This window comes from Bufo gargarizans, chromosome 11, assembly GCF_014858855.1.
Source record: "Bufo gargarizans isolate SCDJY-AF-19 chromosome 11, ASM1485885v1, whole genome shotgun sequence".
NCBI lineage: Eukaryota > Metazoa > Chordata > Amphibia > Anura > Bufonidae > Bufo > Bufo gargarizans.
The window spans coordinates 75,645,747-75,660,836 of NC_058090.1; the positions used below are offsets into that span (position 1 = coordinate 75,645,747).

General features: G+C 43.0%; 1 protein-coding gene across 13 annotated transcripts in view; it reads right to left on the reverse strand.

Moving 5' to 3' along the window:
• Positions 1-15,090, reverse strand: part of GPHN (gephyrin) — a 260,432-nt gene that overhangs the window by 94,026 nt on the left and 151,316 nt on the right. For all 13 annotated transcript variants that reach the window (XM_044271635.1, XM_044271633.1, XM_044271629.1 and 10 more), the window contains exons 8-11: positions 14,941-15,036; positions 12,448-12,537; positions 11,260-11,355; positions 1,797-1,931 (exon numbers count right to left, since the gene is read on the reverse strand). In XM_044271635.1, coding sequence (XP_044127570.1) covers positions 1,797-1,931; positions 11,260-11,355; positions 12,448-12,537; positions 14,941-15,036 — 417 coding nt within the window. The remainder of the gene's footprint in view (positions 1-1,796; positions 1,932-11,259; positions 11,356-12,447; positions 12,538-14,940; positions 15,037-15,090) is intronic.

Below are 15,090 nucleotides of genomic sequence, written 5' to 3' on the forward strand. Positions count from 1 at the left end.
GTATAGTCAGATATCTGCTTGCCAGTCATTTCTACACATGTGGCTAAATGTTTTTTTTACCAGAAAAACTAAAAGCATAAAACCGGAATAAACAATATCTGCATTACATGTTAACTTAAAGGGTAGGTACACTTTTGATGAGGAAAGAATATTTTTTCCAGAGGAGCTTAAAAAGGTTCTATGGTCATTAAGGTGGCAATCTGCATTGCTTTATTAATCTTCCTGCACCTTGATATGAAACTTTGCTCTAGTGGGTGTTAGCCTTGTAGGCTGTAAATTGAGAAATCTGCTGCATTCAGGAGTTCTCATGCACTGGCACAGCTTCCTTCCTTTACGGTTTTCTCATTCTGTAGACACAGTGCTCTCATTTGTTGTGTGTGATCTACACCCTTCCCCATTATACAGCCTAGGTGATGTCCTCTGTCACCCACTTGGCAGGTCCTTCTCCGATTGTTTTTCTCCCCTCAAGAAACTAGCATAGGTACGAATCCTAGCCGTACTATCACACTATGAAATTAGTTAGGGGGGAGAAGAATGCCCCTTAGCAGACATCAGCCTTGGAGCCCACAGTAGCTAGTTTGCAACTATGTGGAAGCAGCACAGCAGCCAGATATATAAAGGAGTTGCACAGACTCTACACCAACAATTTGGTATGACATCTTTGATAAAGCTTCATTTTGCATTTATTAAGAATTGGAACAAGAAACACAATCAATCAGAGGTATGCATGTATTCATTTTAAAGCGTTTGCCCCTCCATGGTGAAAAAATAATAAAATAAGTCAATACTAACCTTTCCAATCCCATCGCTTCACAGTTCCCTGCTGGTCCTCACTTCCTGGTCCCTTTAGACACACAGGAAAAGCCCGCTCAACCAACCATTGCCTGAGAAGGGTCACTCCTATGGCCAGTGATTGGCTAAGCAGGCATTTTCTGGTGTCAAGAGGGACCGGGAAGCAGTGACTGGCATGGGTATGTGAATCACTGGTACAGGGGCAGAAAGGGATCAATAAACTGAGTAATGATTCCTTTTACACCATGGAATTCTTTTTTTTTTTTTATTATTAACAGTCAAAGAAATCCTTCAAGATGACAATTTACAAAATTTCCGAAGTCTTTGAGAATATACGTTTCAAGCCATAATCAGACGTTGGCATTTTTTGAATTTTTATTATTGGCCGTGGTTTGCAGACCAAGAGCTCTTTAAGGTGCAGTCTGAAGGCATAGGCTTTTCAGATCCGATATTCAGGCCAGAAGAGGACATGCTGTAAGATTTTTCTTATGCAGACCAAGGGTCCCCATAAAAAAAAACTAATGTATGAATGACCCCATTGATTACAATGGGGTCCATGTGTTATCCCGAGTCAAATACGTGCAGACTCAAGAGTGTCTGAAGGTCGCTCATTTTCTCTGCCTATAGATTGCTGGTAGTGGTTAAACCCTGGAGGAGCTGTCTACAAACGGGTGGGGATTTTGCCGTACTTACAAACAGCTACTCTAATAAAATGGAGAATATTTCTAAGTCAAAAGTGTAGCCTTGAGATGGGTCTTTAATCCTATTGCTCCACACATTTAACTCTTCAGAGCCATTTTGACTGTGAACATGGAGTCAGACGTCAGATGACCTTCGTGCTTGCTTGGCAATTTATAATCTTACCATATATTTTTATAATTACAATATCAATCACCATGCAGACAAATAATAAATGAAGTCGGATTATACTCACTTGTAAGCGACTCTTCTGTGAGCCTATGCTTGCCGAAGTTATGAACAATTACACATTGACATCTACTTACTTTTGGCGTTGGACAGGAAGCAGTGGAAAGCCTTGATGTAGCCTGCGCCCGCGGTGATTCTGAGGGAGTGGTGCTGAGTGATGCAGTGTCTCGTGGTAGTACCTGCACCCCACGAGAAATGATGGAATCTGGAATCTGAATTAAAGAAGGTTTGCAATTAGAAGAACGGTGGGGAAGCAAGGACAGATACAAACGGCTCAAAACACTTGTTAATGCTATCCTGCAAATTATGGTCAGGGTTCCTTAAAGTGAATGTTCACCTTTTTTTTTTTAAACTCGTTTTATTGAAGAGTAATATGACAAGTATGGCACATATAATATCACAGTGACCCTCGCAGGGGCCATTCATAAATGCAGATACAATGCACAGTAGAGGCTAAGGTAACAGTCAATCAGCAATGGTCGTCTAGGCACGATATGCAGAGTAGTAGCACATACGGTACTATTATGAAACATAGAATGTTCACCTTTTAACTCCACTTTGGATAAATTTTGTAATAAAGGTCTAAGGTCCACTTTTCAGATACAGAGTTACGAAAGCCTTGCACAAACAGAGTTAAATGAGAAACTCTTGTCTGCCTGCAGCTGCCACTAGGGGGAGACTAAAGCATACAGTTTACACCTATTTAGAATCAAGGGATTGTCCAAGATTTTGATATTGATGGTCTATCCTCAGGATAAGTCATCAATATCTGATTGGTGGGGGGTCAAGGCGCTTCAGTTAGCCTACTCCCAGGCCTGTGACGTCAAGAGGTTAGTGCAGTCAGTCGTACAGCCCCTTAGAGGCTGCCATCTTAGTACACCTATACATCTGTAAGTGTTACGACAGCAGGCATAATACATTGCAATACAGAAGTGTTGCAGTGTATTTTACTAGCAATCATGCTCATGTCTAAAAAAATAAACAAAGTTAAATAAAATGGTTAAATATATTCTAAAAAATACATTATACAGTAATAAATGATATACAGGTGAAACTCGAAAAATTTGAATATTGTGCAAAGTTAATTTATTTAAGTAATACAACTTAAAAGATGAAACTAGTATATGAGAGACTCTACATGCAAAGTGAGATATTTCAAGCCTTTATTTGTTATAATTTGGATGCCTAGAATATTGAACCTTTTCACAATATTCTAATTATAAGGTTCTGCAGCATCTGAAGTGTGTATTATGCAGTTCTACAACCTCTATAATATGAGGTTCTGCAGCAGCTGAGGTGTGCAGTATGAGGTTTTACATCAGAGGTATGCATCATGATGTTCTGCAGCAGCTGAGGTGTGAATTATAGGGTTCTGCAGCATCTGAGGTGTGTATTATGCAGTTCTACAACATCTATAATATGAGGTTCTGCAGCAGCTGAGGTGTGCAGTATGAGGTTTTACATCAGAGGTATGCATCATGATGTTCTGCAGCAGCTGAGGTGTGAATTATAGGGTTCTGCAGCATCTGAGGTGTGTATTATGCAGTTCTACAACATCTATAATATGAGGTTCTGCAGCAGCTGAGGTGTGCAGTATGAGGTTATACATCAGAGGTATGCATCATGATGTTCTGCAGCAGCTGAGGTGTGAATTATAGGGTTCTGCAGCATCTGAGGTGTGTATTATGCAGTTCTACAACATCTATAATATGAGGTTCTGCAGCAGCTGAGGTGTGCAGTATGCAGTTTGCAGCATTGGTATATATCAGCTATGGTAAAGCTGACCACGCACTTTAGATAGCTACTGGCCAAATGAGACCCTATACACATGGATGCTTGGCTAGGTTTTCTGACCCCGTCTACCTGCTGTAAACTGGACCCACTTACAACAAGTAGGGGCACTTTAAATTTCCGATCCACCCTGTATCTAGCCCACATCGATAGATAAAGTACAGTACACTTCCAATCATGCAGATGGAAATTGAGCTTTCAGACCCTGACACAAGCCTATTGTCAAGCAAAACAGAAGACGTCCATGTCCACCTTTGAAGGGAACCTGTCAGGAAGACTGAATCTGTAGTATAATAGATACTACTGGTGGCCGACAGACCTCACTGACCTATAATGGGTGCGTGGCAAGTAAACCTGATGGAATTTGCACCAAGGTAAATGCTGTCCTGTGGGAGTCGGAGGGCCAGGCTGCCCCAGTGCTACATAGGAGCCCACAGTGCAGTACAACATGGCGGTATGTACAGATACTGTACAGCAATGGGGCTTATGCAAATATCCAGGGATTATAACAGTCATATACAATGGGGTTTTGGTTCCTGCCATTAAACACAGTAGATGGAGGAACTACCGTAAATCTAGGTAGTCTGCCCCGAGCCGACGGGAGATTTCAGCTTTCCGCTCTACGAAGATATTGTGAAAATGACTCTCTGCAGGAACGCACAAGAAGAAGAATCTCTCTCATTAACCACGCCATGACGGCTCGGGCCGCTTAGCCTGCAGATTCCTCTTTGTCCGTATGGAAATTGGAAATGCAACGTAAGTGGCAGGAATTCGAAACGCTGGTGTGCATAATGCGGGTCAGCAAATCTCAGGTGTCACATAAAGAAGTTTTACACCCGCGTCTTGTCAGGGTCTTACACTGCCTAACGGGAAGAGGTTTCTGAGGATTTCAGTCTTGTGCAGCGTACAGTATGGCTAGGATTTACTGGAGAAAAGTGCAAAGTCAACCCAAAAATAATGGAATTTAGAGAATGTAACAGTAAATAGTGACCATCTGTACAGAGCTGCGGCATATGTAAGTGCTATATACACACAATAATAAATAACTACTGGGGGAACACGTAGGAACAACATATATAACAGTTTAAAAGAGAAGCTGGCTTTGTTGCCTATGGCAACCAATCACAGAGCAGCTTTCATTGCTTATAGTGCCAGTAGAAAATGAAAGCTGCACCGTGATTTGTTGCTATGGGCAATAATATTCCCCACTGACAAGAAACGCAACCAATCACAGAACAGCTTTAATTTCATATAGTGCTCGTGGAACATGAAATCTGCATTGCGATTGGTTCCTAAATCTATTACTATGCCCCACAGAACAGGAAGGCCGATCTTTTTGCCGATAACAACCAATCACAGAGCAGCTTTCATTGAAATTGAAAGCTGCGCTGTGACTTGCTGCTATAGACAACTATATATCCCACTGAAGAGAAACGTTGCCCATAACAACCAATCGGAGCTCCACTTAATATTTTTTTTGTTTTAAGCTGAATTCTGGGCAAACTGAAAGCTACACGGTGATTGGTTGCTATAGGCAACAAGACTAGTCTTTCTGAGGTCCGTAGTGTTTTTTTGTTCTATAATCAATAAAGCTGTTTGACAAAATAAAACAATATGACCTTCAGTTGTAGATTGTTTTCCAGTCTTGTGACTGCAGCCAATGGCATAAACAATAACCCCCATCATTCTGGAAGTCATGGTTATATTCAGAATCATGTAAGTCCTTTTACGTGGCTAAATTTTGGGTCATAACAAGTGGATTGGAACTCCTTTAACCTTTTCCTGACAGGGCGATTTTCCGTTTTTACATTTTCCTTTTTCACTCCCTGTCTTCCTGGAGCCCTTTTTTATTTTTCCATTCACATAGCCATGACTTGATTTTTGTGGGAAATGTTATACTTCCTAATGGCACCATTTAATATTGCATACTATGTAGTGGGAAGCTGAAAAAAAGATTCCAAATGGGGTGGAATTGGAAAAAAAAATGCAATTCGACCACAGTTTTATGGGTTCACTATGTGGTAAAACGGACTTGTGCGCTTCATTCTTCAGGTCAGTATGATCACGGCAATACCATATTTCTACAGTGTTTCTTGTGTTTTAATACTAAAACAAACAAAAACTTTTGAAAATTTTGTCAATTTTTGGGGGAAGGTGAAGCGAAGAAAAGGCGGCGTATCGGTCATTTTGATTTCGTCTTCTGTTACGCCATTCAATGTACAAGATAAATATTTTTATATTTAAATAATACAAGAGCTTTTGGACGAGATGACTCACGTGATTTTTTGATTGTTAATTCATTTTTAATTTGGGGAAGGGGGTGTTTAGATTTTTTATTTTGTTTAACTTTTTTTAATCATTTACCCTATATACAAAGATTGCTATATTACAATTCAGTGCTGCCACCTGCTGGCCTGAATTGTAATATACAAGTAATAAGCCCAGAAGCATACTAAAGGGTCTGGCTCACTACTACAGTAGAACGCCTTCCCTGATCTCCGCCCAGGTGAGGCATTCCTGTCTGGCAAGCACGTGCTTCAGTGTTTTCGGCCTCTCAGATGCCGTGGTCACATTTGACCACGGTATCAGAGGGGTCAAACAGCCGCGATTGGCATAACTGCCAATCGTGGAAATTAGCACAGGGTGTCTGCTGTGTGAACCAGCAGGCACCCGGTCTGCTCCAAAGCGGGCACAATCTTTAAAGACCGGACATCCGCCGTACTATTGTGGTGGAAGTCGGGAAGGGGTTAAATAACTTTTACACAGGACAACAGAAAGTCTCTGGAAAAATTATGCCTTTTAATTGGGAGTAGCAGCAGTAGAGTGTAGATGTGGAAAGGGTAGGGTAACATTGGCATGTGACTGCAATAGTAGCAACAGCAGTAGCAGCACAGCATGAAACAGACAAGGCAGTAATGTGTGTGTGGCAGTGTAGGGGTGGCAGCAGTAGTAGTGGCAGTAGTAGCAGCACAGCATGGAACAGACAAGGCAGTAATGTGTGTGTGGCAGTGTAGGGGTGGCAGCAGTAGTAGTGGCAGTAGTAGCAGCACAGCATGGAACAGACAAGGCAGTAATGTGCGTGTGGCAGTGTAGGGGTGGCAGCAGTAGTAGTGGCAGTAGTAGCAGCACAGCATAAAACAGACAAGGCAGTAATGTGCGTGTGGCAGTGTAGGGGTGGCAGCAGTAGTAGTGGCAGTAGTGGGCAGCACAGCATAAAACAGACAAGGCAGTAGATGTGTGTGTGGCAGTGTAGGGGTGGCAGTAGTAGCAGCACAGCATGGAACAGACAAGGCAGTAGATTTGCGTGTGGCAGTGTAGGGGTGGCAGCAGTAGTAGTGGCAGTAGTAGCAGCACAGCATGGAACAGACAAGGCAGTAGATTTGCGTGTGGCAGTGTAGGGGTGGCAGCAGTAGCAGCACAGCATGGAACAGACAAGGCAGTAGATTTGCGTGTGGCAGTGTAGGGGTGGCAGCAGTAGTAGTGGCAGTAGTAGCAGCACAGCATGGAACAGACAAGGCAGTAGATGTGTGTGTGGCAGCAGTAGTAGTGGCAGTAGTAGCAGCACAGCATGGAACAGACAAAGGAGTAGATGTGTGTGTGGCAGCAGTAGTAGTGGCAGTAGTAGCAGCACAGCATGGAACAGACAAGGCAGTAGATGTGTGTGTGGCAGCAGTAGTAGTGGCAGTAGTAGCAGCACAGCATGGAACAGACAAAGGAGTAGATGTCTGTGCAGCTGTGTACAGGTAGTAGTAGTAATAGTGGCGACTGGGTAGGGCTAGTGGTAGTGGCAGTAGGGGGAGTTGCAGCTGGGGTGGTGGCAGTAGCGGCAGCCATACAGTATGGGACATGATGGTTAGCAGGCAGACGGCAACAGTGGCATGATGGGGCCAGTGATCAATAGCCACCAATGGCAATTCTATTAAACGGTCCCAGCCGGTTGTGTATGAACTTCCTCACAGATCCATGCCTCATTCATTTTGACGAGCATGATATTTTGTACACTGGTGGAGGACAAGTTTGTCTGTTTAGGTGTGACCACGTCACCTGTCGTGCTGAAAACCATCTCTGAGATGACACTGGAGGCAGGAAAAGACAGTACAGCGACAGCAAACTGGGCAAGTTTTGGCCATTTGTCTGCCCAGAATTTCACTGGGTCAGGGAACACAGTATGTGCTAGGTAAAGGCCACAGTCATTTAGAAAATTAGACAATTTTAAAACATTTTTCAGAAGAAAAAAAATTGACACCAGGCAAAAAGTCAGACAAGTGACCCTGTCAGATTTTTATTTTATTTTTTTAAAGGTTTTGGCGGTACATTGCCACTGCCCCTTACTGCCGCAGCAGCTACCACACTCCTCCTCTGATGTCTCCTCCTCTTCCTCATAACCCAATCCAGCTCCCAGTCCTATCCAACACACAATCCTCACCATAGTCCTTACCCTTCCCGCCCCTTAAATCAGACTGTGATATGTCATTGTGGGCTCCTTGGCCCCATCCTCCTGATTCCATGCTGTGTATTTGCCCCGAGTGCCACCGTCGTAACCACTGCCCTTACCTCCACCACCATGGCTACAAGTGCTATTACTGTTACTACCACCACAATCACCAAGAACATAGCATGGAGTCCCGCACCTCGGCCTGAACCAAACACTTACACTGATGCTTCTCACATACTGTAACTAATCAACAGGAAGACTATCTTGAGTATCTTCCATAGCACAAGGGGTTTTGCTGCCTCTTCTTAGGAAAATAAGGCACCACACTAGGGGGAGCATTGAAAACAGAGATGATGCAAGTAAAAGGGGAAAGTAAGGGGTAGCTGTGACCTGCTGCTACTACTACCACTGGCAGGATGGATGGTGCTGCTGTTTGCACTACTACATCAGCACTACTACATTCTGACTCTCGGATGCCGAGGCCTGGGTCTTTCGTTTTCCACACTTCTGTTTACCAGACATTTTATTATGAGGCCTATAAATGAAAAGTTACAGGGTTGGAACACAGATTATTAAACAGCACTAGCAAAATTGTGGGTTTTTTTTAACGTAATTTACAGAGAGAGGTACAATTAAACCTCCCACTTCTTCTAAACACTGCACACTGGTATTGACAATTTACAGTGCTAATACAGTGCATGGAATGAAACTGGTATACAAATGCTGTTACTGCAGCACAATGTTACATAGTTAATACGGTTTAAGTTCATCAAGTTTAACCAAGGGTTAGGTGGGGATGCGAAACGCGTTCACTAAAAATGCATGGTATGGTTTTTAGAAAAAAGAAAGGGGCAATTGCTCAGCATTTGCAGCCGAAAGTATTGTTATTGATGCTGGAGGTGCTGGCAATGAGCCTATAAACAAATTACAAACTGTAGACTGTAGAAACTTGAGTAAAAAGTATTTACAGAAACAAATCAGGATTTTTTTGATTTGATTGCAGATTTTTTAGTGCAACGTGAACTTTTCTAGCAACAGTATGAAACTAAGGCTGGTTTCACACTAGCCTCTAAGATCTGGCTCACAGGCTAGGTCTGCCTCTGAGCCAATCAGGGCAGGCTACCCTCCCTCCCAGGGTCATGTGATCCTCCAGCTTCCTCCTCCCTCCCATTTTTCCCCGCCAATGTTCACGGTAAAATGGTGCCGCCCATTTTTGCGGTATATCGTGAATTACAAAACTTCGGATTCATTTGGCAGTAGAATTGTTTTGCCAAATTCGTAATAAATTTAGTTCGTTCAGAGTTATTTTCCTCATCTCTACATCAGGCTTAGAAATACTGTAAGGAGCATCCCATTTAGGGTCCATTCACACGTCCGCAATTTTGCGGAACAGGTGTGGACTAATTCATTTTCAATGGGGCCGGAATGTGCTGTCCGCATCCGCATTTGTGGATCCGCAAAAAGATAGAACATGTCCTATTCTTGTCCACAATTGCGAGTGTCGGCGATGTGTGGTCCGCAAAACACATACGGACGTGTGAATGGACCCTTATTTTGTGCAGAAAAGCCGAGAATTAGCCCCATTAAATGACAATGGAGATAATCTTCATGCGGATATGTTGCACTCCAACTGGCAGATTGGTGTGAGCTTCGGATTTCTACAGAAATACACATCAGACTTTAAAGGAGTTGTCCTGGAATAAATAACTTTTCACAGATGTCCGCAGCCTGCCTTCGCTATGGAAAGAACCATACTTACCTGAGAGCCTCCGCTCCAGTCCTGCAAGCGGCTTCCCGCGTGTCCACCTTCCAGTCAGTGGCTTGTTTACTTCCTCCTCGGCATAGGTGTTGGTCACCTGCTCCTCTGAAGCCAATGAATTGCTTCAGTGGTGACATCTCCAAAAGAGACACTGCTGAAGCCAGTGGCTGGCTGCAGCAGGACAGGTAAACATGGCCATACCAGGAAAGAAGTAAACAAGCTGAGGACCAGAAGATGGATAGACAGGAAGGGTCGGCAAGAAGCAGATGATTCTTTCAATAGTGGAGGCTGGCTGCGTGCATCTGTTAAAAGTAATGTATTTCCAGACAACCCCATTAAAGGGGCTTTCCCAATATTTATCCCCTATTCACGGCATAGGGGATAAGTGTCTGGTCAGAGGGAGGTCTGACTGCTGAGACTGCCACCTGAGAACAGGGGTCCCATTTGAATGGCTGCAGGGAAGGTACTGATAAGTATTGTCCTGGGAAAACCCGAATGCCAATGTGTGAACACAGCCTTAGGGCTCGTTCACACGAACGTTTTTTGCTTTCAGTATACGGGCCGTTTTTTGAGTTCCGAATACAGAACCATTCATTTCGATGGTTCCGCCCGCAAAACACTGAAAAAGCCATACAGTCGTGTGAACGAGCCCTTACCAAACTGTTTTCAGCCTGCCCAAAGATGCTATAAAAACTACAGGTAGGAGTGCATGCTCTACCACACGGATGTAGAATATGGAAGCCCCCTTTAAGAAGTCACCCTATGACAGACCTAAATAATTTCCATTTAAAGGAAATGATTACAAAATACCACTGGAAAAAAAAAAAAAAAAAAAAATCGCCAAAATTTGGAAAATCATTTTAAAAAAATTTGGTGATTAAAACACTGTACAATTAAATCGAAAGAGGTGAAGGCGACTGAAATCTAAATTCAAATGCATACGGGCATAATACCAGGATGTCGCTGCATGCTGCAGGGAAGAGGTGCCAGTACTCCAAGCTACTGCTGTGCATTGATGCTCAGTTCGCAGTGTTCTACAGCGAACACGTGCGGGCTGCCATCTTTAGTAAGGTAGACTCACCCGTCCGGCGATGCACAGGTAAGCCCTTACCTGTGCCGGGAGCCGGTCTGAAATCAAATGCGGTCACTGGTAGCAGGCAGTTCCGAGAACAGACGCCGGGGGCCTTCATCGGGCTGTTCTCGGAACTGCCTGCTTCTGGTGACTGCATTTGATTTCAGACCGGCTCCCGACACAGGTAAGGGCTTACCTGTGCATCACCGGACGGGTGAGTCTACCTTACTAAAGATGGCAGCCCGCACGTGTTCGCTGGAGAACACTGCGAACTGACCATCAATGCTGTACCACAGGACCTTCCACAGGAACAGGTCCCTTTAAATACGCACATCTAGTGAGCATTATGAGGGCATCTGGTATATGATATATGCTGGTCTATCAACCTATATACACACACATACATATATTGGTTAATATTTAGCGCTGTCATTAGTAGCGGTTAGGTTTAGTGTCCATGTAGGAACGCTGTGTGGCTCTTACCAGGTCCTCACCACTGGTTGTAGTCTTACGGACACCCGGGATAGGCGCATGACCTTTAGCCATAATTTCAGCAAGGTTGGTGCAGGGTGGATGGATCTAACAGACAACATACAATGAACTGTGCATGACAGAGGAGCATTGAAGAAAACATAACAAAAAAGCGCGGAAAATCATAGAACATGACATTTTATGCAATGAAATGGTTGGTGAATCAGGGTCCATAGAAAAGTATTAGTAACTGTTTATAGCCTGCGTTCTACTGTTCCCCTAAAATTTCAGCTACAGCAGTGAAAGTTAGGTGGGTGCCCACTTCTGGGTTCACGTGTATATGGTAGGATCTGGTGCTGAAACAACCAAGTGGGAGTGATAGTACATTGAGCTTTGTACTGCACTCGGTTGGGCTTCCAGGGATCAAATACCACAAAATCAGCCTATCCTTAAGAAAAACTACTATAATGGGTTTTCTGAGACCAAGCAGGTGCCACAGACCCACCTTATTAAACACATAATTCACCTGCAGAAGAAAGTTTGTAATATACTTATTATTTCAAACTTCCATGGATTGGCTGCTCAGGAACCTGGTCTTGTAATGCTGCTCTTCTGAAAATCCAACTTCAGCCAAAGTCACGTCCCACCCTTTACCAGGTTTCCGGCCTGGGCTATGGACAGGACCTCACTTCCTCTATGCATGGGGCCAGTACTATACCTCTTCCTGGCACACGTGCAAATTCCTGAATCCACCTCATCTGCACATGCGTCAGGGAAAGGAATACTTCTGACCTCCTCCACAGCGGAAGTGATATCCAAACCATGACCCAGGACGAAAATCTGGTAAAGGACATAACGTCAGCGGAAGCCGGTTCCTCAGAAGAGGAGTGTCACGTGATCGGTTTCCCAAGAAGCCAATCCATGCAACTTTAGAACAATAAGTATATTACAAACTTTCTTCTACAGTCATGTTATATGTAATGGAGCCTGCTCGATACCGGAAAATCCCTTTTATTCAAGAGTAATTCATATATTTCTAAGAAGAAGCAGAACAACGCAGAGTCCTAAGATGCTCCAGAAATGTTATTTCACGAGGAATGCAAGTATTTACTAAAAGGCAGATCAGGAGAGCCGACCGGCCTTTCCATGGCTTTCTGCACAGAAACAATTTCCTAAAAAGCATTAATATATAATTCTTACCATTGCCGCTGCACTGATGGAAGCATGATGGGAACAACTGTGTTCTAGGATCCTGTGACCTTTATCTTGATGAATAACGCTTGCATGGGTCTAATGAATAACACACAATGAACTAAGGGGTGCACATGACGACATACCAACACAGAAATATATATATATATATATGATGTGATTCAGACATTAAATGTGCAAAATCAGAGCCATAAACAACTAGAATGAAGTGGAATTAGTCGTATTTCTGGTGCAGATTGCAGTGAAAAAGTCCTTTGCGCCATAATCAGCGACTTCTCACCACTCAAGCCAGGTCTGAAAAAGAGGGCTTGGCGGGGGAGTGGACGGGCTGGCATTTTCTATATCCGCTTCAGGCTAGAAAGCTGTCTTACATTTAGAAGTGGCAGTGTATTGACGAAGTTATGAAGAGACTGGCGCCTCTACATTATTCCGGCGGATCCACCACCAGCACAGGGCCTTATTAAGAATGGTGAGTGGCATGGCATGGCTGCTTGGCCGTACCCTACCTTGAAAACTTTTGCAAATGGTACAAAAACAAAAGCATCGACATGTGCAGAGTAGACAGAAACCAATCTGCACACAATCAAAGTTGTTATCAAAGGGGATGACTGGAGGGGTGTAAATAATAATGCAGTTGTGTTTTGTTTAAATGGTTGTTTCAACCACACCTTGCATACACCAAAATAAACTTTGTAATATATCTTAGCAGAGAAAAATGCCTCTTTCTCCGCTACTTCATCCTAAACTAACATTCTCTAAGAAACAAGATGGCCGACAGCTCACTGAAGGATAAGATGACATACAGGCCATAGAAGTCTTTGGAGAGAGGAGGAGAAATGTGCCGAAGTGAGAGAGAAGGCACGAACTTAGTTAAAGTGAGAGGGAAAGAAGAAATACAAATGAGCTCTTAACAAGCTTTGCCTCTAAAGCCATCAGATGTAAGGCAGCTATCCTATAAGTCATTATTCAGCTCTTAAAATAAGCCTTGAGACATGACTTGGATATTAAATAAGCCAGCACCTCATCTGCAGACAGCTGTTTCGGGATGATTGCCCCTTAACAGTGCAGAGCAGAGAGTACTGGCTTAACTGGGGAGGAGGCCTGTGTCCGAGCAAGGGGGGAACTAACTCTCCTTAGGAAGAGAGCACTTTAATCAGTGTGAGGAGACTTATAGACCATACATGTGGGAGGGAAATGCATGCTGCCCATAGAAGTGTATGTAAAGGGAAGGAAGGAGCTGCTACAGGAAGAACAAGGCATTTTTCTCTGATAAAATATATGACAAAGTTTCTTATATTAGCTTGCACTATTAATTTATGTAAAGTTTGTTAAAACAAAAGTGGCCATTTAAGGCTGGATTCACACAGACATGGTGCAGTTTCCAAGTTTCTGAAAACCACAGCAAAAACTGCACCTCGCTGCTATGTGCAACCAGCTTTATAATGGAAAGGAAGGTAGAAAATGTTGTTACGATTTGTTAGCACGTGGGCAATAGAAATTCTATGTTATGCTGGGTTTGCACGTTGTGGCTGCCCCCTGCGGCTGAAATCCTACCCACCCACAGAGATCAACGACTACATGATTTTGTGTGAAAAACTGGCATTATTTTTACTGGTAAGTTATTACTTTCAAAATCATGCCTATGGTAGAAAAAAAGTATTTTATGCATTTTTTGCCTTAGGAAAAACACCACTCTTGTCTACAGGGTATGTCTGGTACTGCATCTTAGTCCCATTCAGCCAACCCCTTTATGTGTGCTGCCACTTATTTATTTTTTTAGTTTATTCATGCCATGAAATTTATGCTTTTTTTGTACAAACTTTTATTTTCGTTACACTAGCATTTTTTTTCCTAGAGAGAAGCCTATGGAAAAACACGTGAAAAAGCACGCAATTCGGAAAAAAAAAACATAAGGAAAATGTCTTAAGCCACTACACAAAACACACAGTGTTTGCAGGCCATTTTATCATTTCCTATTCGCCAACACCTAACATCAGACCGCAGCAGGTTTTTTTAGGGGGGAAAAAACGCAGCTTAAAAATAAAAAACATAAGGAAAATGTCTTAAGCCACTACACAAAACACACAGTGTTTGCAGGCCATTTTATAATTTCCTATTCGCCAACACCTAACATCTGACCGCAGCAGGTTTTTTTAGGGGGGAAAAAACGCAGCTTAAAAATAAAAAACATAAGGAAAATGTCTTAAGCCACTACACAAAACACACAGTGTTTGCAGGCCATTTTATAATTTCCTATTCGCCAACACCTAACATCTGACCGCAGCAGGTTTTTTTTTAGGGAAAAAAAAAAACGCAGCTTAAAAAAAAAAAAATAAGATCTCAGGCACACATCCATATTTTTCATCAGTGTGCTATCTGCATTTTTTGCATTCATTTTTCATAAAAAAAAAGCTATCTAACACAACAATGCTCAACAACACAATAGGCAGTAACATGGCACATGTAGATATCGAGTCTTACCATTTCTGATGCATTGATGGAAGAATGGTGGGAACAACTGTGTTCTGGGATCTTGTGAACTTTAGAATGGCAGGAGGGTCTGATGGATGGATGAGTCTGATGAATAACACACAATGAATATGGTGTGTGATATAAAAAAAAGACACAGAA